The following is a 22,401-nucleotide window of genomic DNA, read 5'->3' as shown; positions in this document are numbered from 1 at the left end:
AATGCCGCATGAACGCTGGGCTTCCTGTGCTTTCCATAGTCGGTGTTGTGTTGCAAAGAGCACAATCTTTCCTTTTGTCATGTATCTACTCCAGTGTATGGCGGCGTTAATTGGACTTTACTTTTTAAATATAGTTCTCAAGGAATCGCTAAATCCTTGTAGACAGCCACAGGCGTGATAATTGTAACGTAACAGGGGTATCATTCTCTCGCAGACAAATAAGTTATACCTTGACGAAGTCAAGATCCAACAACACCCAACAACACCTCATTTCTTTCTTCCCCCAGCCGCAGGAACAAGCATCCTCCCCAGAACCTCCCTCTCTTTCTGCAATACCATCAACCTCGCATCCTCAATAACCCTTCCTTCTGGTGCAGGCGCAGGAAGAGGCGTCTGTGTGATCTGTGACGCGCCAACCACAGCAGGACTCATAGCTTTTACGCCACGCGCTCTCTTCCTCCGCTGTCCAGGCCCAGAGCCCCAGACCACAACCCATTCACCGACAGGACCGCTAGCAGCAACTTCAACACCTGAACACACCTTCGCGTGAGACCCAATCTCGGCACCACGGCGGATTATCGCGAGAGCCTCAATGGTCGCAGCAGAATGAACATGCGCACCCGGTTCGACGGTCGACAACGGTCCAACCGTCACGAAATATGAGATCCGCGTCGCTGTTTCCTTCTTCGGGTCCGTTCCTGTTGTTGTGTTTGGATCAGCGGTTCTGGACGGCGACGCCGATCGACTCGACGGACTCGGCGCTGCTCCAATTACGGCTTTTTCGCAGATGATGCAGCTGTCGCCGACATAGATCGGTCCCTCATAGGCGTAGAATCGTGCGCGCGGGTGTACCACTGTCCCTGCGCCGATGATCACTGGATGCGTGCCCTGGAAGACGACTGTGTCGGCGATTGTGGCGGTTGCGTCGGCTTTTACGGGGGCTTTGGGTGGGCCGGAGCTGTGGGATGATGACGAGGAGCGATGTGTGTTTGTTGGTGGTTTGAGTGTTGCCATTGTGGTTGTGGGGAGAAATGTGTTTCTGTTGTGTTTCGGCGGAGTTCACGATAGGATAGCTCCTGACGTCCCCTGGGGATCATTTAGTCAGCTCTATCGCGGTCTCCCTAGGTAGTTAGTTTGCACCCATTCCATATGCAAGTGTTGGTAGGCAGCATCTACTGTGTCATTTCTTGTCTATTGGTGGGAAGGGGAAGTCCTATTGAATACCAAATGGAGTTGGTCAACTGTAAGCAACTAATCAGCCTCGTTCACTACTGCGGCTATTAAAGATCAGCGAGATCTCTATTCACAGAGCTTCAATGTAAGTATGTATTGGCCTGTTCCCGTTATGCGAACAGTAAGCGCCGTATATCTACTCAAATTCAGGCTGGGTATCCAAATCTAAACGCGACATCTATAAATACAACGCTAACACAGCCTCATGTATAGAACCTCCTGGGACAAGACCGTCACTCATCCTCCACAATCTTGTTCTTGATGCCATTCCGTTTCCTCCAAGCTCTCACTCCACGATCGACCTCTTCTCTTGTCATCCCATCCCTCACCAAGCAAAACGTAACCCCTAACTCCGTTTCCACATTCCGGTTCCGCGCCTCATCATCAAAGAACAGCATCTCCTCATAAGCAACCCCACTCGTCTGATGGATGCGTGCAAAGTGCGAGGTCTTATTCCCCGGAAAGATTTGGATATGATCGAAGTAATCCAGTGCGCGGATGGTTTTGGCGTTGGCGGCGGGGTTATCGGAGAAAGTGGGGATGACGTGCAGGGCTTTGAGCATATCGCGTGCCAGATCAGGGGCATGTGTCCGAGATGCCAGGGCTAATGGGATTGAACGGTGTTTACAGGCGTAGATTATCGACGAGACTGCTGGATAGAAGGCAAATGACTCCCCCCATCTGTTGGATGTGAAATGCGCGGGGTTAAAAGTTGGTTCCGGGATTGGGAGATCGTTGTGAAAAGAAGAGCTAGGTGTATCAAGCATACCGGTCCACTGTGCGTGAGTTGTTGTCTCGTGCCTTTACCGGGGCACTGACGTGTGTATCTACCCAGAAGGGCCAAAGTGTGTAGTCGAGGTCAAAGGCAATCAGTTTCGGCAGTGGGAGGCCATCGGTGAAAGTTTCGGGCGCCACAGAGGAATCCTCTAGAGGCTGGGTGTTTTGGCGCTTTGCTCGGAGCATTATGTGAGTGTAGAAAGAAGATTCAGAAACCGAAGAGGGATGAACCATGGCGTTGGACGCGGGCCGGGGTTGAGGCTCGGGTAGCACGTGCTATGATATCATGTAGTATACTATCAACTTACATCCATGGATTGCCTCAAGACTTTTAAGCTGGTCTATGCTAACTTAGATTATAGTATACAGTACATGAACTGTGGCACAGATTGTTCATGTTCGGGTCGACTGTACAATAGGCTATAGGGCACTCCCACGTTGGTGACAAACACCCCTTCAAGACTGTCAAATAACTAGAAGATCAAATATGAGTCCTTATTTTTGATTGTTTCCATTAGGATACTTGTGCCCCTTGGCTATCTTGGAGCAGAGGTCAGTGTAAAGCATGTACGAGAAGAGAACAAGAGAAAGATCACTCGTGAGTGTCAAGATACAAAGTTGCCAGCGGCGTATTCGTCCAACAGGCGCTAAAATGAGACGCAGTTGTCCTGCTCAGTGCCCAAAGAACTTGCAAAAGAGAAGAATGTTATTGATATCAAAAATGAAAACCCAACTCCTTTACCCAGAATTGACAGACCGCGTCGGTCACACTCTCGAAGCCTACCCATCAGTTCGAAATATGGTGGCGTTCCATGAGGAATTCGACTGGACGCAGGCTCCCTTGAAAAGCAACCGCTTCCACCTCACTTGACTTGGGTCCATTCATATTTTCGGTACCTCATGATGCAAAGACACGGACTTTGAGATCAACGCTACCAGTCGCCAGCACGCATCTGATAGACATTTTGGTTGCATTGGGGTCTTCTTTTGCACTTGATTTGCCAGTCTCCGTGCCGTTGGCATCCTCGGATCCGGTGTCCTTGATTAACGGGGGTGCCCATCGAATCGAGCTGACGAAATGGTCGTGAGCAGGAATGGTGCGCACACACTTGCATTCTTGTGTAAGATCCCAGCAGCGCAAGGTCTTGTCATCGGAGACAGAGAGAAGGTACTTTCCACCAGGGTGGAAAACCAATGCCCGAACCCAGTTGTCGTGTCCAACAAGAGTTTTGATTAGATTTCCACGGGCGTCCCAAAGGCGAATGCTCTTGTCACGAGATCCTGTGGCCACGAATTCGGCAGATGACGATGCGGCAGGGGGCTTTTTCAGTCCTGCAAGAGGGGCGAGGTGGGGATAACTCGTTGTCGGGGCAAAGGCAACACATTCGATAACATGCTCGTGGCCTAGGAAGGTAGATTTAGTTTCACCGGAAGAAACATCCCACAGGCGGGGGACTTGGTCATCTCCAGCTGAGAAGAGGAAGCGACCGTCGGGGGAGGGTGCAACATCTCGAACCCACGATGCGTGACCTTGTAGGGTCTTGACACAATATCCAGTTGTGACATCCCAGATCCGTAGAGTGTGATCGCGAGACGCTGAGACTAGCAGGTTTCCTGACATTGGAGATCCCGCGGCACCAGATGGAATGAACCTCACTGCTGACACGCTGTGGTCATGTCCTGGGAGGGTTCGGATATTCTTGTATTCGTCGGCAGGATCCCATAGCTTAATCGTTAAATCCGAAGAACAGGACGCAAGAAGGGTTCCTCCACGTGGTCCTCCATAGTCAACGTCTAAAACTGCCCTCGTATGTCCTTTGATGGTCCTCTCAAGCTCACCCAATTCCCAGTCCCAAATCTTGATTGTGGTATCTTCTGAACCGGACGCGAGGGAGGAAAATATGGGGTGAAAAGCGACACATGTGATTGGCGAGCGATGTGATTCGAGATCATGGCGCGCTGGGGCTCGGGGCAGCCAGGATGCTGGGTCTTGATTTCGTCGAGAGAGAGATGTGGGGGTCGCCGTGTCTAATTCGGCCTGCAGTGAGGCGCATCGTGATTCTAAATCCATGATCTATACTAGAATGTATCATTAATAAACCGACGTTCTTGTCCTTTGTGGTCTTCACACGCACCTTCTTTTGTAGGCGGACCACGCTCGTCCACTTCTTCTCCAGCAGACCCTCATACTTCTTGAGTGTGCTGTCGTCCACGGTAATCGAGTCGCCGAGCTCTTCTCGTAGAGCAACCGAGCTCTGAGGCAAATTCGCCGATGCTAGATATGCGATGATACCTTTGTGCCTGTCGCAAGAAGCGAACATCAGCAATCAGAACCCCTAAATGAGCCGAGATGGGTCACCTGCAGCTCCTCCGCCTGGCGCGAAGTGAGAAATTGGCTCATAATTGCAGCGCCTGTATGTATATTCCAAGCGATGTGCGCCAATTTCCCCGCGCATGTAATTCAGGCGTTGTGTCTGTATTCGAGATCGGAAAAGTGCGAATTGGGGGGGGGGGGGGTTGGAAGCGGTGTCGGAGACGGAGGGCGAATTGGGATGTTGGGCACGAACAAAAGGCAACAAGCTCAGTAGGCGGACCAGTCCAAAGACAACTTCGACCAAATCATTCAACAAGACCAGTAGTAAGAGAAGAGGAAAGAGAGAAGAAAAGAAGAAGCCGATCCACCGCGGGGTCACAACAAACCCGTGCCAAGCCGCTTGTTTACTTCCCGATCTCCAACTGTTTATTTCTTCTCTCCACCTCCCTTTGATGCTCTCATCGCCAGCCTGAGACAATTCGATCATTCCCTTTATTCAAGTGTAGGCTGCTCCCTGATATCTCTGATACACTGGTGCGCCTGAGTTCTCGTTCGTCTTTCTTCTCTTTCCGACACCTTCTAGTTGAAGCGCAGGACACCCGCAGCAGCGCTGACATACGTCCGGTTTCCAGAGATCGCAGTGCCTTTGCAGCCGCCTAATAATTGACGCCAGGATGGCTGACGGCGAAGAGGACTTCTCCTCCTTGCCTCTGGAGGAGCGCTTCGCTCATAAGGTTAGACACATGCTCCGTCTCCAGGTTGTTTGAACCCCATGACAAGACTAACGGCGTGCTATATAGATCTGGAAAGTTCGCAAGGAAGCATACGGGGTTGCTAAAACAACATTCGAAAACACCGCCGATGAATCAGACCCGGCCTTCGTGCCATTCCTACAAAACCCCGACTTGTGGAAAGGGGTGGTCACAGATTCCCATGTCGCCGCACAAGCCGATGGTCTTGCAGCATACTGCGCGTTCCTCAAGTTTGGAGGAGCCCAGGCGTGTATAAGGTACGTGCCATGTTCTTTCTCTGCGGGACGGATCAGTTCGAGCCGGGTTTTACTGACAATACACAATCAGGACCCGTGGATCTACGATTAATTCAATCGGCGAGAAATGTCTGCCCGCGCCAAAAGCCAAACCCGGTGCTATAGAGGCGATCTTGTTATTCGTGAAATTCGACAAGGCCGATCCCGTGTTCGAGGCATTCGTGCCCCAAGTCTCACACAAACTGCCTAAAATGGTCGCCGCTACATTCTCTGCCTTCACTGCCATACATCACAACTATGGATGCAAGACCGTCGACCCGAAGCAGACATTAAAGACGCTACCAATCGGATTTGCCCATGCCGATAAGAATGTCCGTGCTGAAGTACAAAACCTTGCAGTTGAGCTTTACCGGTGGCTCGGAGAGGCCATCAAGTCTTTCTTCTGGGCTGGCCTTAAGCCCTCTCAGCAAGCCGATTTGGAAAAGCTGTTCGAGAAGGTGAAACAGGATCCATCACCGCAGCAAATAATGCTCACCGCAGCACAAGAATATGCCTTGGCCAGCGCACCTGCCGCCGAAGAAGGTGGAGACGCTACCGGCGAGGGCTTTGATGATGAGGCCGAGGAAGAAGAGGTTGATGGATACAATTTAGCAGATCCGGTCGATGTTATGCCGAAAATTCCCAAGGACTTCCAGGACCAAATGGCCTCCAAGAAATGGCAAGAACGCGTGGAAGCGTTGGAAGCTCTTCACAAGGCTATCGATGTTTTCAGGATCAAACCAGGTCCCTTCGATGACATTGTGCAGACCTTGGCCGCGAATGTCAGCAACGTCAATATCAAAGTCATGAGTGGAGCTGCGAACTGTATCAGCAAATTGGCCAGTGGTCTCCGCGGTGGCTTCCTCGCAAAGTACCGTGGTGAGGTCATGAAGCCTCTCTTTTCTCGTCTGAAGGAAGTAGGTGAAAAAGCAAAGCCTTGTTTTGGCGCTTTGGTAGCCGTCTTCGAAACTGCCACGCTTTCGGATTGTTTAGAAACAATTCTTGAATACATCAAGGATAAGAATCCACGAATCAAGCAGGGTACAGCCGACTTCCTGGTTCACTGCTTGGAAAAAACCAAAACCGTACCATCCAAGGCAGAACAGAAAGAGATCGCCGACGCAGGCGGAAAACTCCTGACTGATTCGGCTCCGGCAACCCGTGAAGGAGCTGCTAAAATTTTGGGCACTTTAATGAAGATCGCGGGCGAACGAGCTACCTACGCGTATCTTACCGGCGTGGACAAGCTTGACAAGTACAAACCGAAGATCGCCGAATACCATGAAACTGCAAAGGTGCTTGCCAAAGAGCGCCCCAAGCCTATAGTGGCACCCCCAAAGCCTGCGGCTCCAGCTGGCAAAAAGGTTGTTGGCAAGAAGCCAGCCTTGGGAATGAAGAAACCGGCTCCTGCGGCTGCTGCACCTCCAGCACCCGAGTCTCCAGCTAAGCCTGCGCCCAGAGCTTTACCTTCGAAGCTCGGCGGTGTCCCCAAACCTGGCGGCCTCCCTACTCCTGGGGCTGGTCTCAAGCTTCAAAGAAAGTTGGCTGGCCCAGGAAGCACTGCTTCGCCATCGAGACGACTCGCTGAGCCCCCATCAGAAGATAGCGCACCCCCGCCAGCTGCCCCCAAATTTGGCCTTGGTCGCGGTCTAGCTGGACGCCCCATTGCGAAGCCTTCAGCCCCTGCTGAGCCCGCCCCAAGTCCAGTTTCCCCCGCAATGAACGCAATGGCTGCCGCTGACCGTGCTGAGCTGGAGGAACTTCGTATGGAGAAGGAGAACTCTAGCCGAACAATCGAAGATATGATGTCAGAGCGCTCGAGGCTTAATTCAACAATCACTGAGTTGCAAAACCAGAATGCACAGCTAATCGAAGACCACACGCGAGATGTTCTGGGTATCAAGGCCAAGGAAACTCAGTTGGTCCGGGCACGAAGTGATGCTGAAGCTGCAGAGGCGAACGTCCAAAAACAACAAAGAGAGATCGAACGCCTGAAGCGTGAATTGGCACGAGCACTTCGTTCATCTGCCATGAGCCCACCAAACGCAACATCTGAAAATGGCAGCATTGGTATTCCAGAGACCTCTTCGATTTACCAAGAACCCATGGGAAGCGCACACACCTTTGCACGAAACGGGCTTCACGCCGGATCCCGCTTCGAAAGCGCCCGCTCTCGCAGCATCGTATCTGCTAGTCCAAGCGAAGAGAAAGAGAACACTGGCCTAGAGTCCCCCGGGTTTGGCAGTCGAGAAGGCCTCGGCCGACGCAAGTTGAGCCCTACATATGGCTACTCGGGCATCGGCAGTCCGACACGCTCGTCCGCCCGGAACTCCAATACCAATATCGCAGAAGATGACCAATACCAACCCAGGTCTTCTGAGCCTGCTGAGAACTGGAAGCGTGCGGCTGAAGTCACCAGCCAACTTAAGGCGAGAATTGAACAAATGAAGGTAAGCATGTATCCTTTGTCCTTGGTGATGTACAAGACTGGTATCTAATTTGAATCCAGGTACGACAAGGGCTTTCACGACAACCCGCCCAACGTTAATGACCGAATGACCTTGATCACGTTTATGCCTCTTGTCATTTTTATACACCCTTGTTTTCGCCTGTCTTGATTTGCTTCAACTTGTGTTTTTAGACGGGCTCTCTTGATGCTATCGTCTCTTTTGCTAAAACCGGCGATGAGTATTGTTTCTTCTATGGTCGTCTGGGAGCACAGGGTCGGATTTCTGGGTTTCTTTCTTTACTTTTCTGCGTCTGCATTACTCATGGACTTTTGATCCCTGTAATTTCATCCTAAAACCCCTGCCTTCGTCGTTTATTCTTACTCTGATCCTGGTCGCTGGGACAGAGTATCCGTCTGACGGGATACGAAGACCTTGGTTCGCCATTGTTATGTTTCTGTTATCACTTTCCATCCGTTCTTCAATCTTGATATGTACAAATCTCGTCCTGTAATATTGTTAGTCGCTTCTTTGATTGTCTTACGGTCACTGTCTGTCTGGCATTGACTTGGGTCCTCTTTCATCACTCCCTATGGGGGCTTGTGGTTAAAAGGATGGTTGCATTATGTGTCTTTGAATACCCGGTTTGGGCAGTATGGGTTTCGGTTAAGACGAGCGATAAGAAAAATGATTTTTGAACAAATAATTCTGTTTCTTTTGCTGGTTTATATATGGTGGATGTATATATCCGCTATCTCATCGACGTATAAAACCCATATTTTTATACCATCGAAGTAGCCAGATGAAAGATAATCACAGGTAATTGATCGTTTTTGCCTGAATAAATCCATACGACATATATATCACCTTTAAGCGTGGTGCTTGATACTACAAGTAATCTTTGAACAGCGAAGCTTCGGTTATTGAGAGCGTCAAGCTTGCCAATGGAGGAAAGACATGAGCTCTTAGCGTTACAGAAAAGAATAGATATCGTCAAGGGACCTGCTTCGCAAAGCTCTGTATATAGTATGTATTTTGTGAGTGTACCAAGACGTCTTGATATATGGGGATGTCTAACAGAACGGGCCTGGCCTGGGCTGATAGTGCTTCAGGATTGGACCAAGACCCGCCCAGAAAATCGCACGAAACTTGAAAAATTTGCACCAGTTGGCAATGTGCCCCAAGGACAAACAGGTTACATTTACAACTACACATACGAAGCAGACGACATGAATGCCTAATTCAGATGGGACTGTAGAAGCCATCGATAGAATTGAACAGGTAAAAATGCATTCATGGGTATCTGCAGAAAGTTGGTACATGGGGGCCATTGGAGTTCGTAAGAGAAAATATTTGTCTTTTTTGTTAGAACAGGATCCCAAAAAGGCCCAAGGGCTCTTTCGCACCCATCTAAAGCTAAAAAAAATCGGCCGTCAATAAGTCACCTGGAGCCTTGAACACCTTAATAGTTTCCCATTAAACTTTTATGAGAGCCGAGCGCTTTTTGAAAAACGATCCCGTCAAACAGACATCTCGGATCAAGCTGTAGTTACACGAGCTTAGACCTTGATGGCAGCATCGATAGCCTTCTGCTTCTTCTCAATGCGGGCGTTGGCCTTGGCACCCATGATACCACCACCCCAGTGGCGGCGGGAGTCCTCGTACTTGTCGGTGTAACCCTCCTTGATGGCGGAGAGGAGCTTGGCGAACTCGGCCTTGTCCTCGGAGCGGGTCTCGGTGAGGGCCAGGACGGCGGAGGTCTTCTTGTGGACGACTGTGCCGAGACGGGCCTTACCCTTGACAATGGCGTAGGGGACACCCATCTTGCGGCAGAGAGCGGGGAGGAAGACAACCAACTCAATGGGGTCAACATCGTGAGCGATCAGGACGAGGGAAGCCTTCTTGTTCTCAACGAGTCCGACGACGTGGTTGAGACCGTACTTGACGTGGTAGGGCTTCTTGGAGACATCCTCCTTCTTCTTGCCCTCGGAGACGGCGGTAGCCTCCTGGACGAGACGCTCCTTCTTCTCGGCCTTGGTCTCAGGGCGGTACTTGGAGAGGAGCTTGAAGGTCTGGGCAGCGGTGTTGCGGTCCAGAGTGGCCTGGAACTGAGCGATGGAAGGAGGAACCTTCAGACGCATGTTCAGGATCTTCTTCTGGCGCTGAAGACGAACATACTCGGGCCACTTGACGAAGCGGGACAGGTTGCGCTTGGGCTGGATGTCCTGGCCGATACCGAAGTTGCGGGTACGCTTCTCGATGAGAGGGTTCTGTGGTGGGGAGGGGGTTAGCGTCTTCGAAACTCAATGCGCTCCTAGTGGAAAGAGAAAACTAACCTTGGCGGCCTTCTTGCCAGTGCCAGCCTTGCCCTGGGGGTAGGGCATAGCGGCGGTCTTCTTTCCGGACTTAGGAGGCTATCATTGAGAAAAGAAGATCAGCGTGCTGTCCACCGAATGCTGCATCTTCTTTGAACTCTAAGGAGAGCGATGAGCCAAGCCGTGTTACGGGCATTGGACTCATGCTTCCAGCCAAATCATCACACGATGCAACACATCTCTTTCGAGGCTGTGAGCGATCGGCGGAATTGCTTAGATATCAAATCTGAAGCAGTGCAAATGTGTTTTACGACATTGCAGGAACTAGAATCTCTGATAAAACATCAAGAGATAATCAGGTACTCACCACCATGTTGTCGACTGGGATCGTTGCGCTGGTTGACGATTGACGGATGAGAAAAGGAAAAAGTTCGTGTGGATGCAACTTATGCATTTGTCGTGGGTCGCGCTAGCGCAGTCAGGTGACAGGGTTAGGGTTAGCGCTTAGGGCAGATCCACTTAGTCCGGTCGGGGTCACCTGATATCAAATTGGCAATTCCTCTCCGGGGAACAACGGAGGAATACAGTTGTTATCTGGGTATTTGATTACTCTCCCTCTTGAAGGATCTTTGTCTCCATTGTGCCATATGATCACAGCAGACAAAAATCGACCCCTAAGCCACAATCCCCCCGAGTCACGCTAAATCAAGTCTAATTACATACAACTAAACGCCAAAGATAAACCAAATCAAATCAAATGATCATCAAAGTTTACATATGCAACAAATCCACATCTAATTCCAGGGTCTTCAAATCACCGCCAAGCCCCCAGTCCGGGCAAAGCACCCCGTCCCAAACCAGCGCTAGCAGCTTGAACAGCCTTCTTCTTACCCAGCGAACCCTCCTGGGCCCGAACACCAGCAATGATCTTTTCAATATGCGTCTCAACAACAACACCACCCACAATCATTTCACCCAACACAGCATGTAGCGTCTCATATCCAAAGATCAGATCCAATTCGCAGACATTTTCAAACATCCGGTCTAATGACTCGACAAACACCTGGATCAAATCAATAAGAGCAAGTGGTGACTCTGTAGAGGTAGAAATCATAATAAATGACAGTGTTGCGTAGGTGCGGTACGTGATCTGAGTGGGGGTATCAGAGGGACCGGTGGCGGAGGAGCTGGCGCCTTGGGAGAGGAGAGGAGGGAGCGGAAGGAAGTTGCATGCGCTTGCTGGACGCTGTGCGACGAGACGATATATTTGCGCGATGAGGGATTGCTGGGTTTGCGTGTCCTGGAGGGGGCGATGGTACTATGTCAGTTGGGTGCTTGGCGCGGAATGCGCAGAGTCGCAGGTGTCAACTCGAGGACTTACCAGCTGTGTGTAAAACTTGGTCAGCCGAGGCTGGCCATTGTTGTTGAAGACCAGGACTGCGTTGATCATCTTGAATGGTGAGGGAGAGAAGTGGTAGCTCTGATGCGAGAGTGGCTTATCGATAGCTGCGGGCTTGGCTCGACTTGCCCCGTGCGCCGATCTGGAGAAATCGACTTCTTTTTTTTGTTCCGAGTCTTGTTTGCAGCGCAAGAACAGACATGATGAATTCAATATCGCTATGCAGGCGATCTGCGCCCCAGAAAACAATCTATACGACCTTACGAGCGCTGTCCTCGACCTCGAATACACAGAAACGCGAGCTCAAAGACCTCACCCCGTCCGACCTCTGCTACTATTGGGATACGCAGCCTCCCCGGCCTGATCAACTAGCCTTCGCCGACAAGGTCTTCACTCCATCCCGTCATTCTCCTTTAAAACTATGGTCTGCGGCCAAGTTCCGCACGACACCACTGTCATCGACAGACCCCGAAGTCGCATTCCTTGGCCGGTCAAATGTCGGCAAGAGCTCACTCTTGAACGCAATAATGGGACAGGAGGTCTGTTGGACGTCGTCGAAACCAGGACGGACGAGGGAAATGAATGCGTTTGGAATTGGCGGCACAAAAGGTGGCGAACATAAGGTTGTCTTGCTTGATATGCCGGGTTATGGAAAGGCCAGTCGAGCTGAGTGGGGAGCGGAGATTATGAAGTATCTCCAGGGACGAAAGCAGTATGTCATACTTCCCATTGATCTGGTTGTACGAAAAGCATACGACAATCAGGATATGTTGTTCACCGGTTAATATTCACTCCCTACAGACTTCGTCGAGCATTCATCCTCATCGACAGCACACACGGCATAAAACAAACGGACGCCGATATTCTCCAAATGTTCCGACACTACGCAATTCCACACCAAATAATTCTATCCAAAGTCGACAAGTTCCTTGCGAAAAAGATCAAATTGATGAAGTGCGGCGTATCACCATACAGCCTCGAACGACTTCGAGTTTTGTTACAGGGCGTCAAACCGATCATTCAACCTGATGCTCGAGTTTCCGAAGGGCCTGGCGCCCTGGGGGAGATCTTGACTTGCAGTTCTGAGGTGCAGGTTGGTCCTGGTCGAATGTTGGGAATCGATGCTATTCGCTGGTCGATATTGTCTGCTGCTGGTATTGATGGAAGTTTAGAAGGGGTTCGGCCTGCTGAGCCGGTGGCTGCTGAGGACAAGTCAAGTTCTATTTGGTGAATACCTCAAAGTTCTTGCTAGTCGTTCAGGATCTAGGCCATCGCTTGGCTACCATAGGCATTGAAATACCTTGTACAATATTTATTTACCTACTGGAGGAACATAACATACAATATACCCAAGATACAGTCTGCAAAATAAAGATCATAATCAATCTATTACAGTCCAATGGAGACAAAGCAGAGCATAAAAATATGTAAAAGAATCCACCGGGCTCATCATACCGACAATGCTGCCGTTATGGCGAAAATATGACAAGTCACATACGCATCAGGGAAAGACAAAAAAAAAACGTATCGTGGCAGATGCAAGGGTAAGAGATGATATTTGAGGAAAGACAAGGATAGAAACCCTCAAATAAGATAAGGTTGACATGAGAAAAGGAAAAAAAAATATAACGCCTGGCCCCCATCATAATGCTGCAAGACCAAAGAATGCCGACCACGCTATGCAAAGGTTTGTTCCGATGGAAGACGAGAGCTGTAAGGATGGGTATCGTGAATTGAGAGTTTGGGGTATTGAGAGAGCACAGAGGAAAGTAGGAAACGTAGAAAGGATAGTTTGTCGAATGTGGTTATGTGTCAATCTTGGAATGCAAGTCTGCTTCAGTCGGACAAGTCGTCATCGTCGTCGAGATTTTGAACCTCATGTCCACGGGCGTTCACAACAATGCGGGAAGCGAGTTTGCTTTCTGGCACTCCATCACGCGCGGCGCCAAAATCAAGTACCTGGTGAATGATGTTAGCAAGAGAGCGTCGAAAGATAAAATTTGTAACTTACTTCAATGTAAGTCAAGCTGTCACGCTGCACTGCAGCGACGCATCGTCGGTCATTGAATTTGACCTGCCACACGCCACTGAGATCAGATAGAAGATCTCGCACGCAGTCGCCTGTTGTCACATCCCACATTTTCAAGGTGCGATCGGATCCGGAAATGACCTTCTGTCCGTCGTGTTGGAAGCAAGTGATGGCGCCAGTATGTGCAGTCAGCGTGTTTTTGCAGTGACCGTGGACAGAGTCCCAAATTCGCAGAGTAGAGTCTGCGGCCGCGGAGACAAGGAAATCGTTCTGCAAAGCAAGTAGACCAACAAGAGAGGTGTGACCTTCTAGGTTATAAAGAACAGATCCATCTTCAAGGGACCACACCTTGACCATATGATCCATTGCTCCGCTGATACAACGATTGCGTTTGTGGTCAAGAACAACACTGTATACCTTCATGGAATGCCCCTGCAGGGTATGCAATGTTTGCCCGGTGGAGATCTTCCAGACCTTCACGGTGCAATCATAGCTACCACTCACAAGGGTATCACCATGGGCTGCAATAGCACGAACAGAATGTTGATGTCCAGTGAGAACCCGGAGGAAGTAGGGGCAGTCGGTGTCATCGACAAGAGGACCACCTTGGTAATAGACTGGGTCTCCAGACTTTGGGAGTTTCCAAACCCGCAGGTTTGAATCACGAGACCCAGTGATAATCAATGGCTCTTTCGGCATCATTTCAGGCTGGCCATGTATGTTTTTGCCCACCTCAGTTGGAAGGACGATCTGCAAGCACCGAACGGTGGATGTGTGACCGTGGAAGATCTGAGTACATCTGGCCTGCTCGATATCCCAGACGCGAACTGAGCGATCTGTGGAGCCGGACACCAGTGTGTTACCATAATATTCAAGAGCCCAAACACCACCTTCGTGGCCCTCCAGGGTTGCCTTCAACGCGCCTGTTTTAGTATCATAGACGTTGATGTTGGTATCATCACTTCCAGTAAGAACCTTGTCGGCATCAAACTGCAAGCAGGTGACAACATGACGGTCATGGGCCCGGAAAGCTATGTGTTGTGGCTTTACTTCCGGTCTCATCCAGCCCTTGCGAATAGCATCGTGGCGACGGTAGAGGACTTTATAAAGATAAAGCCCCCGAAGGGAGGGGCTGCCAACTTCCGCGTAAGGCACCGCAGCGGCTGCAGCACTGGCGGCGGCATAAGGAGCCTCAGAAGCGGCAAGGTCTTTTTTCCAACACGGATCAGTGCAATCTCCCCCACTGGATGAAATCTTGCGTTTAGCCAGCTTGCGGCTTGTGGCACGCGTGTTGGCCTTGCGCTTGGGTCGTCGCAACGAAGAAGAAATGGATGGATAAGAAGATCGACTGCTTGAATCTACGGCCAATGGAACAGGAGAGACCTCTCTATCAGCCCTGAAGAATGCCATGAGACTGAGATCTTGCTCAGGCTCTTCAGGGCTGTGAGGAAGCTGCCATCCCCATCCCTGTCTGATGGCCCGCTCCAATTCACCATCCGAAAGAGAATATCCATCCTGGTCAATGAGATGCTTCCAGGATTTTTCGTCTGAATTAGTGATGTGTCTCCACCGCTTAGACACCTGCGCCGCACGGCACATGCTTTGAACGTCGAGGTATTTGGTGATGTTGAGACTGAGCTCAAGAGGGAGGAGAGCGAGAAAGTCGCACTTCAACGTTGGGTTCACCACATCTGCTACAAAATGCAGGGTGGGTTTAGGGCATCGTCGAAGGAACTGGTACATAAGATAGGTCTTCATTTCCTCGGGCACCGAATCAAAGAATTCAAGTACTTTGGGCATATCCAAAAGAGAGGGAGGCGACCGTGATTTTGGCCCATTAGCTGCATCCTGAAGCCGCATGGCCTTGGAAAAACGGGACACGTTGTGATCAAGGCTAGAATCTGTGTCAACGTCGGGTTCTTCCGAGTCAAATGAGGACTCGCCATGGAGAGCGTTCATTGCGGCAACCGGAGAGAGGCTAGGGCTGGGCAGGCACATATCTTGTGCCATGGCATTATCAATTGCGGAGAGTTGGGAGAGGTGTTCCGGTCTGCTCTGTGATGCGGATTCTTGTGTTCCATATGTTGTATCCTGACTGAAAGAAGATGATTCATGTGCATGTGCATTGGAGCAAATCTGGTTCGCCTCAGCTACTTGAGGCTCCTGCGTTCCCGAACTAGAGCGAAGGCCCAGTAGTCCATTTTGTTGTCCAGCATCTTGATTGACTTGCTGCGGACCTTTGGCTTCGATTTCAGAAGACAGAGGAGACGGCAAAGGAGGCTCTCTGCGAGGGAACACTGCACTATGGATTCTTTGTCTCGGCGCTACTAGCTCGCCAGACCCACCGAAGTTCGCCTCAGTATCGGGCGTGGCCAGGCCAGCGGCAAGATGAGTTGGTGCCACGCCACTTTGACGGGTGCGGCGTGTAATGGGCTCAGAGGGAACGCGAGATGAACGAGTACGGGGGAGAGTCGAGGATCGTGGCTCGGGAATCGAAACGGGGGATACGGCGCGACGACGGGGATTGAAAGGATGGCTGGAGGGTTGGCTCGCAATCCTATGAGGGGCCAGCCGCCGGGTGGGGTTATCACCCTCAGATATGAACGAGCTCACAGAGCGCAGCTGGCCGTTGGCCGCCCTCAACGCCTCATTCTTCTCCTTTGTCTACAAGATGTTAGTATTCCAGTACCCTCCCAAAAAAAATCCGACGACGAAAAACCTTACCTCGTTAGCAGCAGTTTTCGTGTCCTCGGGTTCGTTGAAGACTATAGATCTGTCGCCAATCTTGAACTTGAGATTCCTCAAAGATGCTGGAGTCGGGGCTGAGGCGAGAGGGTATTGTCTGGAGTCCAAATCCTTGACAGAGCGCGGGGGTTTGATGACCAAAGGAGGAAAGGAGGTAGTCGTCGTAGTGGTAGTGGTCACCACAGTGGTTCGAGTCGCTGGAGCGAACGAAAACTGCCCGAGGGCATCATCGGATGGCCCTGGAGCCGGTTCATCTCTTTCCGGCTCGTCCATTCTATATCGTGGAGCAGATCGTGTGTCTGGAGAATGGGCGACATGTGATGAAAGTATCGAGTTGTTGTGATCGGCGTATGTCAAATCAGGGATTTGGGCAGTAGTGTTCGAGGACATGGTGCCTCAAGAGGGGAGCATCGAGTACGAAAGAAATCACCACGATGTCCAGGTGTCAGGAAGTCGCCCTTGCAAACCATGAGAAAAAGATCAGAGCATAACGGGGACCAAGTGTAAAGGGGATAGAAAGATGCAAGGAAGTCAAAGGAAGGGGAGAAACAGTGGCGGCTGACAAGGAGTTGGGGCGGAGAACAACAATTATTCCGACGATGTCATGGCCCAACCTTCATTTTTGCACCCTTCTTTGTTGGCTTGGATTTCTCTCTCACAGAGGCTGTTTGGATATGTTCTACTCCTCTTTGTAATCCTATGATTCCTCTTGACTTGTCTATCTCTTATTTTTCTTCTATTTGCCTCTTATCTCGACGGTTAGACGGAAAAAACATCAACCCTGTTAGCCTCTAGGCCTAACCAGTGGGACTGGGCACGTCTGAGCCGTTACATCCAGTCTAGCCTTTTGGCCACTTTGCCTGCACCTAGCCTGTACTTGGCCTGCACTGGGCCTACTTTGCCTGCACCGGGGGGGGGGGGGATATTTGCCCTTGAAACCCATGATCTTTTCTTCCCGGTTTCTCCAGTCTCGCCACATATCACGTGAAGTGGGGGCGCCTCTATAGTTTTCGGTTAACTGGAATTTTAGAAGATTGACAAGGAAGAATGCCTTGGAGGTGTGATTCGTCCCCCTATCATCTTCCTTGAATGCTTTACTTGGTCGATCTCTGCAACTTCCAAGGCGGAGACTTCCCCACAATTCTTTGTGAGGCTTGGCCCACCTCTGGTTACTGTGGAGGTTTTTATAGAAATTAATGTCCACACGGGGCTTGTCAAATTAATATGATAGTGCTCAGTGAGGACACGGCAGGTACAGTATCGCCATGCATATAATCCTGCTATATATTTTGCCGTAGCGTGGCTGATCAGCCACGCTAGAGATCAAAATGGCACTAAACACTTGTCATGATTTGTTGGACGATGATGAAGCTATGATTTGCTTTTAATTAGTTCTTAACCTTGCGTGGTCTTTTCTGTTGACAAGCGGGCCACAGAACTGCAATTTGGCCGACGATAGTATTGTAAAAATTAATTATACCTAAATGATACAGTTATTCGACGATTTGAGCAATATACATGTGTTCATCAGGGCAGATTCATCTATACTCATAGTCGAATGACTATTATTTCTGCCACAATACTGTCCATCTTATGTTGCATGAGTTACAAACATAATAAAGGTTATTGTTTGAATCGCCTCCTTGTTTCCTGTTTCACATCCTTTGATTCCTTCTTTGGTGGCGCAGCTTCATCAAAGGAATGGCGGACCCAGCTCATCTTGGTTTATCATCAGTATATATTTATATATAGAAACCGTATCGTGCCCTTGGTCTAATCCCCACAAGCTTATTGTCAACACTAAAGCATGGCCGAACGCAGCTCGTTTGAAGTTTTTGTAGAAGCTCGCTTCAAGCTCCAGGATCTCATTCAACGGATAATCTTTGACCTCAGAAACCACTACCCATTGCTTCGCAGGGAAATCAAGGCAGGCTTAGCTTTCATATGCATCTATGTGGATATTATCCGAGGACTCGAGCGTTTAATGGCTCCCGAGTCTCTGAGTTGCAAGGCCGTCTATACCCCTGATACCTGCAAAGACGCTCAGACTGATCTTGAGCGAACTTGTCGTTTGACCGATGAAATGGTTCACGTACTATCGCAGGACCTAGAATTCGGTAGAAATATCGACCCCGTTGTTCATAGCCTGGAGCTTCTGAACCACCGCTGGAGTTTGAATGTTTCCTTCCTTTATGAACATATATTCTAGAGACTTTCAAGACTCGGAAAAAGAAGTTCCCCAACTATTGCTAGATTGCGAACTAAAGATATTCATCGTGGTGTTTTGGCTCTATGGGGGCAACAGCACCCTTGCGTATCTCCTGGATACATTTGGAACTTTCTTATACAATGAATTTTGTTTTCTAGTGAAATATTTTCAAGGCTGACTATAATGCATCCGCTGCTGTAACTTAGTATTCAAATTCCGTGGAACTATTGATCTTAAGCTTTCTTTGAATACTCTGATCCCTAACAATTTGAACAAGCATACTTTCTGAGTCAAATCCAAAGAGCACCTTTCCAAATGACTTAACACAAAGAGAAACCCTACTCGCCGGCATATTTAATGCTTTGAAATTCCCAAACCCGACCTTCTTTGTTTGCTCAACCTTCATATTTTTATCTTAGTCCCCAAAACAATTTACAAATCTCACCAACCTCGAAAATGATCAATCTCGCCAAAGCTATCCTAGGGCTTGCTACAGATACTTCAGCTGCTCCAGTGGCAAGCAAGCCTGAAGTTGTCAATGTCGCTGTAACCACTGAAAACAAATCAATCTCCAAACCTCCCATCGAGGAAATTTTTAGATTTCCCGTTGTCGTGAGTAGCGACCAAAAGTGCTCCAGAATATAATCAAACAGCTCAAGACTTCCTCACACCATTGTAGGCACATAGCTTTGATTTGACGAAGATCATGCTGCACATGACGGTAAGTCCATTCAGTCTCCAGGATCCTTGCTCTCTGCATTCAGTAACAGTCATCCATGTAAACAGATCGCGACACTATTCTACATGCGGTTCGAGATACCGTATCATCTTCCCTCTCCACAGAACTGACCATGAATAGCGCCTTATTACCAGATACCGTCTTCAGCGAGCGAAACCTCCGAGGAGCATCTTTTGAAAAAGGCTACATCTATTCCCAGATAATAAACGGCAAAGGCGTCGGGAAACTCAGATCCCACCGAGCAGACTACGTTCCAACAAGGATCATCGAGAGAAACATGAACGACGTAGCAGATCACTTTCTCAAGCTCCTAGTAAGATGCAGAATATACCTGTCTACTATGCAATATCACACTAATACCTCTCAAGAAAATGGAATCTTCGAAGCTATTCGTCAAGGAAACCTTCATGCCGTCCAGTTCACTATCTTCGACAAAGCAGATAAGCCCGAGGAAGCCCTGGAATCCTATACATTCACCTTTGACTACAATGGCAATCGGGGCCCAGCAGACCGCAGAAAATTGTATAGCAGGATTGACATTGTGGATATAGTGGGAGACAAGAAGGCGTGGCGGGATGTGATTAGGAGCGGAGAGGCGCTCATTCGACAACTGATCACGATGTGCGCGAGATTTCCCACTTTGCCTAGTATGTCTACTGTGGTGATCAGGATTGGTATGGTGTAAGTGCTAACAGGAGAGGTAGATGAACGATTCATGGGCATACATGTCTTCTACAAGGATGAATGCGATGATTCCAATGAGATTCCTGGTTTCTCTCGTACTGCTGTTCATGATGAGCATATCGGATACCCTTCTACTGAGAATTGGAAGAAAGTGTCGCAGTTCTGTGGGACCCTTGATAGTGGTTACCATACGTATGTTCTCGATCTGTTTGTCGTTAGGCTACTGTGGCTATGTCTTGAGAACTCAGGCTGACTTGATGAAGTTCCGGATTGCGAGTGAGCCATCTCACACCCCAGATTATTGACCTGGAAACTCCCCTGGAACTGCTAGATGCGAGGTACAATGACCAAGTATCTCGTGTGGGCGACCTGGGATTCAAGAGGCCCCGATTTCGAATATGAGAGATGAGCTTTTCTCCACGGATGAAAGTACTTGCAGTGAAGGCTCTCTCGACCCTTCTTTGGTTACATATCCACAGCAAGACCAAGACGAAAGTGAAGATCAAGACGGAAGTGAAGATGACCAAGGACATGTCGGTATGTATATCATGAAACCAAGCCTATTTCTGATTTTATGAACGCAAGCTAATATGTCGGTACGATAAAGTATGGACTTACTACCACAACACCGAGCGGCTGCGCACCCTGGAAAAAATAAAGAAAAACCATAAGAGAGGGCGTCCAGTAAGCTGTGCTTTTATATACAAGAGAGTTCGAACCGCTAATAATCCAACCATAGAAAATCATGGCAAACGAAAAGCCAGGGATCCTAACCCCTTCAGCGAGAGGGCTCTCCGCTCAACGCAGAGCTTACAGAGCGGCGCTTCGGTTGGCAAATAATATTGACGACGAAGAAGTTGATATATCAGTTGCACGAGCCAAGTTAAAGAGGAACTCACAGACGCCTGAGCCAAATGAGCCCGCAGACCGCATATTGGCTCGCAAGGCTGCTGGCCAGCGGGCTTTGGAAGAGATCCTGAAAATGCAAGAAGCAGGACAACGACCTACTGTCTGTAAGCGGACGGTGCATTATGTTGAAAACCGAGCAGTGCCGATTGTCAAGCGCCCTGATCTGAGTCCCAACGGGGAGAGTTCGTCGCATCACGCCGTGGATCAGATCGATGATACCCGGTGTGAGTGTAATACCCATAATGAATATAAGCCTAACCTTATGGTATTAAGTTGCGAAGATTGTCACCCGATATTCGACGCTGATTGAATCGTTACAGATCAAATGTGTCGGCTGCAACTTCACTCAGCACGCCGAGTGCTACGGCTACCGAGACGCCAAAGACAATCGCCTTCCCAAGATACGCTACTGCTATAGCTGTCTGATAGGTGACTCCTTTGACAGTGAGCTAATGGAGAAGTTGAAAAAGCTCATCAGGATGCGGAGAGCAGTGAAAACAATTCTCTTCGAGGGTATCCCGCCATCGAACGCCATCCTGGCTGCTCATCTTGGTAAGACCTTATCAGACAATCTCGAATGCCCGATCTAATTTGACACAGACTGCACTAGAGACGAAGCCCGAGATCTCGTACATAGTTTTCGGAAACTCGGTCTTCTGACCAGTGGTCGTGGAGGGAAAGCCCAAGGATTCTACAAGGGCAATGATCCCGAGTTCACGTTTGCTACTCAAGGATCTAGTGTTCGAACTCTGGTCAATGAAGTGCTTAATCCGATGTTGTTGATTTGTCAATATGTACGTGTTCACGCCTACGCCTAGGAGTGTGGGTATGGTCTACTAACTGCTCAGTAGTATTACATCCCCATTCGCGTGCCTCCTTTGCCTTTCGGTTCGACTTTCTTTAGGACAAGTATCCCTTACGGTCCATCTGGTCCATCTGGGATGAAGCGTCGGGCTATGGCTTTACCTGAACCAAGCAAGAAGCGCAAGATTGGGAACGGGGTTATGTTTCAGCAGTCTGATGATGGTGATGATGAGCATGCAATGGAGACGAAGCGTAAGTCTAGAAGGGCTAAAAAGTTTGAAAGGCTAAGAAAGTTAAAGTCACAGAAGAAGAAAGAAGGGAGGATTGACAGGAGTGTTTGAGATACTTGGAGTATGTTGCTTTTTCTCGAGTCTGAAACTCCCTACGAGCAGTGTTTACAGCGCAGTCCACAATCTCAAAATTTGGATTTGGTCATGTTCCAAAATCTGCCCTAGGTATGATTCTTTCTTGGTACCATTCTGGGCGCTGGACATGTCCAATTCGTCTCTTGAATCTCTTCTCCTTTTCCATTGGGCTTGAACTACTCGAGTGCCTAAATTAAAAAGCGTATTTGAGCTTCAAAATTTTAGCTATGATCGACACACCTGGGGAGATCATCAAAGAATAACGCGTTTCAGAACCTTGGTAGGGCACCAAGCTATTGGAGTGGACTATTGGCCACCATCAGGGGTTACCCGCGACTATTTCGCAGGACGCACCTGTCAAACCAAATGTTTGGGTTCAATAGTGTTTCCAGTTGGCTGTTTCCA

General features: G+C 49.4%; 10 protein-coding genes across 10 annotated transcripts; 4 read left to right on the top strand and 6 right to left on the bottom strand.

The window, feature by feature from the left end:
* Positions 1-267: 267 nt before the first annotated feature.
* Positions 268-1,014, bottom strand: N7511_001932 (transferase hexapeptide domain protein; the record flags this gene model as incomplete). The annotated part of the gene is made up of 1 exon (XM_057124357.1): positions 268-1,014. The coding sequence occupies one exon, from the start codon at positions 1,012-1,014 to the stop codon at positions 268-270; it is 747 nt and encodes a 248-aa protein (XP_056986516.1).
* A 452-nt stretch (positions 1,015-1,466) lies between these two features.
* Positions 1,467-2,196, bottom strand: N7511_001931 (Mg-dependent acid phosphatase; the record flags this gene model as incomplete). Its single annotated transcript, XM_057124356.1, has 2 exons — positions 1,467-1,914; positions 2,003-2,196. The coding sequence occupies 2 exons, from the start codon at positions 2,194-2,196 to the stop codon at positions 1,467-1,469; spliced, it is 642 nt and encodes a 213-aa protein (XP_056986515.1).
* A 712-nt stretch (positions 2,197-2,908) lies between these two features.
* Positions 2,909-4,411, bottom strand: N7511_001930 (WD40 repeat domain-containing protein; the record flags this gene model as incomplete). Its single annotated transcript, XM_057124355.1, has 3 exons — positions 2,909-4,084; positions 4,146-4,311; positions 4,374-4,411. The coding sequence occupies 3 exons, from the start codon at positions 4,409-4,411 to the stop codon at positions 2,909-2,911; spliced, it is 1,380 nt and encodes a 459-aa protein (XP_056986514.1).
* Positions 4,412-4,998: 587 nt separating this feature from the next.
* N7511_001929 (putative spindle pole body component) lies at positions 4,999-7,899 on the top strand (the record flags this gene model as incomplete). The annotated part of the gene is made up of 4 exons (XM_057124354.1): positions 4,999-5,058; positions 5,125-5,333; positions 5,404-7,801; positions 7,861-7,899. 4 exons carry the CDS (start codon positions 4,999-5,001, stop codon positions 7,897-7,899), a joined length of 2,706 nt encoding a protein of 901 aa, XP_056986513.1.
* Positions 7,900-9,357: 1,458 nt separating this feature from the next.
* On the bottom strand, positions 9,358-10,182 carry N7511_001928 (60S ribosomal protein eL8; the record flags this gene model as incomplete). Its single annotated transcript, XM_057124353.1, has 2 exons — positions 9,358-10,068; positions 10,135-10,182. The coding sequence occupies 2 exons, from the start codon at positions 10,180-10,182 to the stop codon at positions 9,358-9,360; spliced, it is 759 nt and encodes a 252-aa protein (XP_056986512.1).
* A 745-nt stretch (positions 10,183-10,927) lies between these two features.
* N7511_001927 (putative AP-3 adaptor complex subunit sigma) lies at positions 10,928-11,563 on the bottom strand (the record flags this gene model as incomplete). Its single annotated transcript, XM_057124352.1, has 2 exons — positions 10,928-11,413; positions 11,495-11,563. 2 exons carry the CDS (start codon positions 11,561-11,563, stop codon positions 10,928-10,930), a joined length of 555 nt encoding a protein of 184 aa, XP_056986511.1.
* Positions 11,564-11,568: 5 nt separating this feature from the next.
* N7511_001926 (translation initiation/elongation factor MRX8) lies at positions 11,569-12,743 on the top strand (the record flags this gene model as incomplete). The annotated part of the gene is made up of 3 exons (XM_057124351.1): positions 11,569-11,571; positions 11,620-12,224; positions 12,314-12,743. The coding sequence occupies 3 exons, from the start codon at positions 11,569-11,571 to the stop codon at positions 12,741-12,743; spliced, it is 1,038 nt and encodes a 345-aa protein (XP_056986510.1).
* Positions 12,744-13,348: 605 nt separating this feature from the next.
* Positions 13,349-16,676, bottom strand: N7511_001925 (F-box/WD repeat-containing protein; the record flags this gene model as incomplete). The annotated part of the gene is made up of 3 exons (XM_057124350.1): positions 13,349-13,471; positions 13,524-16,205; positions 16,266-16,676. 3 exons carry the CDS (start codon positions 16,674-16,676, stop codon positions 13,349-13,351), a joined length of 3,216 nt encoding a protein of 1,071 aa, XP_056986509.1.
* A 1,417-nt stretch (positions 16,677-18,093) lies between these two features.
* N7511_001924 (uncharacterized protein) lies at positions 18,094-18,495 on the top strand (the record flags this gene model as incomplete). Its single annotated transcript, XM_057124349.1, has 1 exon — positions 18,094-18,495. One exon carries the CDS (start codon positions 18,094-18,096, stop codon positions 18,493-18,495), a length of 402 nt encoding a protein of 133 aa, XP_056986508.1.
* Positions 18,496-18,951: 456 nt separating this feature from the next.
* On the top strand, positions 18,952-21,959 carry N7511_001923 (uncharacterized protein; the record flags this gene model as incomplete). The annotated part of the gene is made up of 12 exons (XM_057124348.1): positions 18,952-19,107; positions 19,175-19,216; positions 19,282-19,304; positions 19,355-19,881; positions 19,939-20,110; positions 20,182-20,256; positions 20,398-20,455; positions 20,658-21,051; positions 21,101-21,379; positions 21,428-21,621; positions 21,679-21,883; positions 21,937-21,959. 12 exons carry the CDS (start codon positions 18,952-18,954, stop codon positions 21,957-21,959), a joined length of 2,148 nt encoding a protein of 715 aa, XP_056986507.1.
* Between the last annotated feature and the right edge of the window lie 442 nt (positions 21,960-22,401).

The sequence above is a fragment of the Penicillium nucicola genome (genome assembly GCF_028828085.1).
Source record: "Penicillium nucicola strain IBT 29836 chromosome Unknown utg000002l, whole genome shotgun sequence".
NCBI lineage: Eukaryota > Fungi > Ascomycota > Eurotiomycetes > Eurotiales > Aspergillaceae > Penicillium > Penicillium nucicola.
Note: the sequence above shows the minus strand (reverse complement) of the source record. Positions and strands in the feature narration are given on the sequence as shown.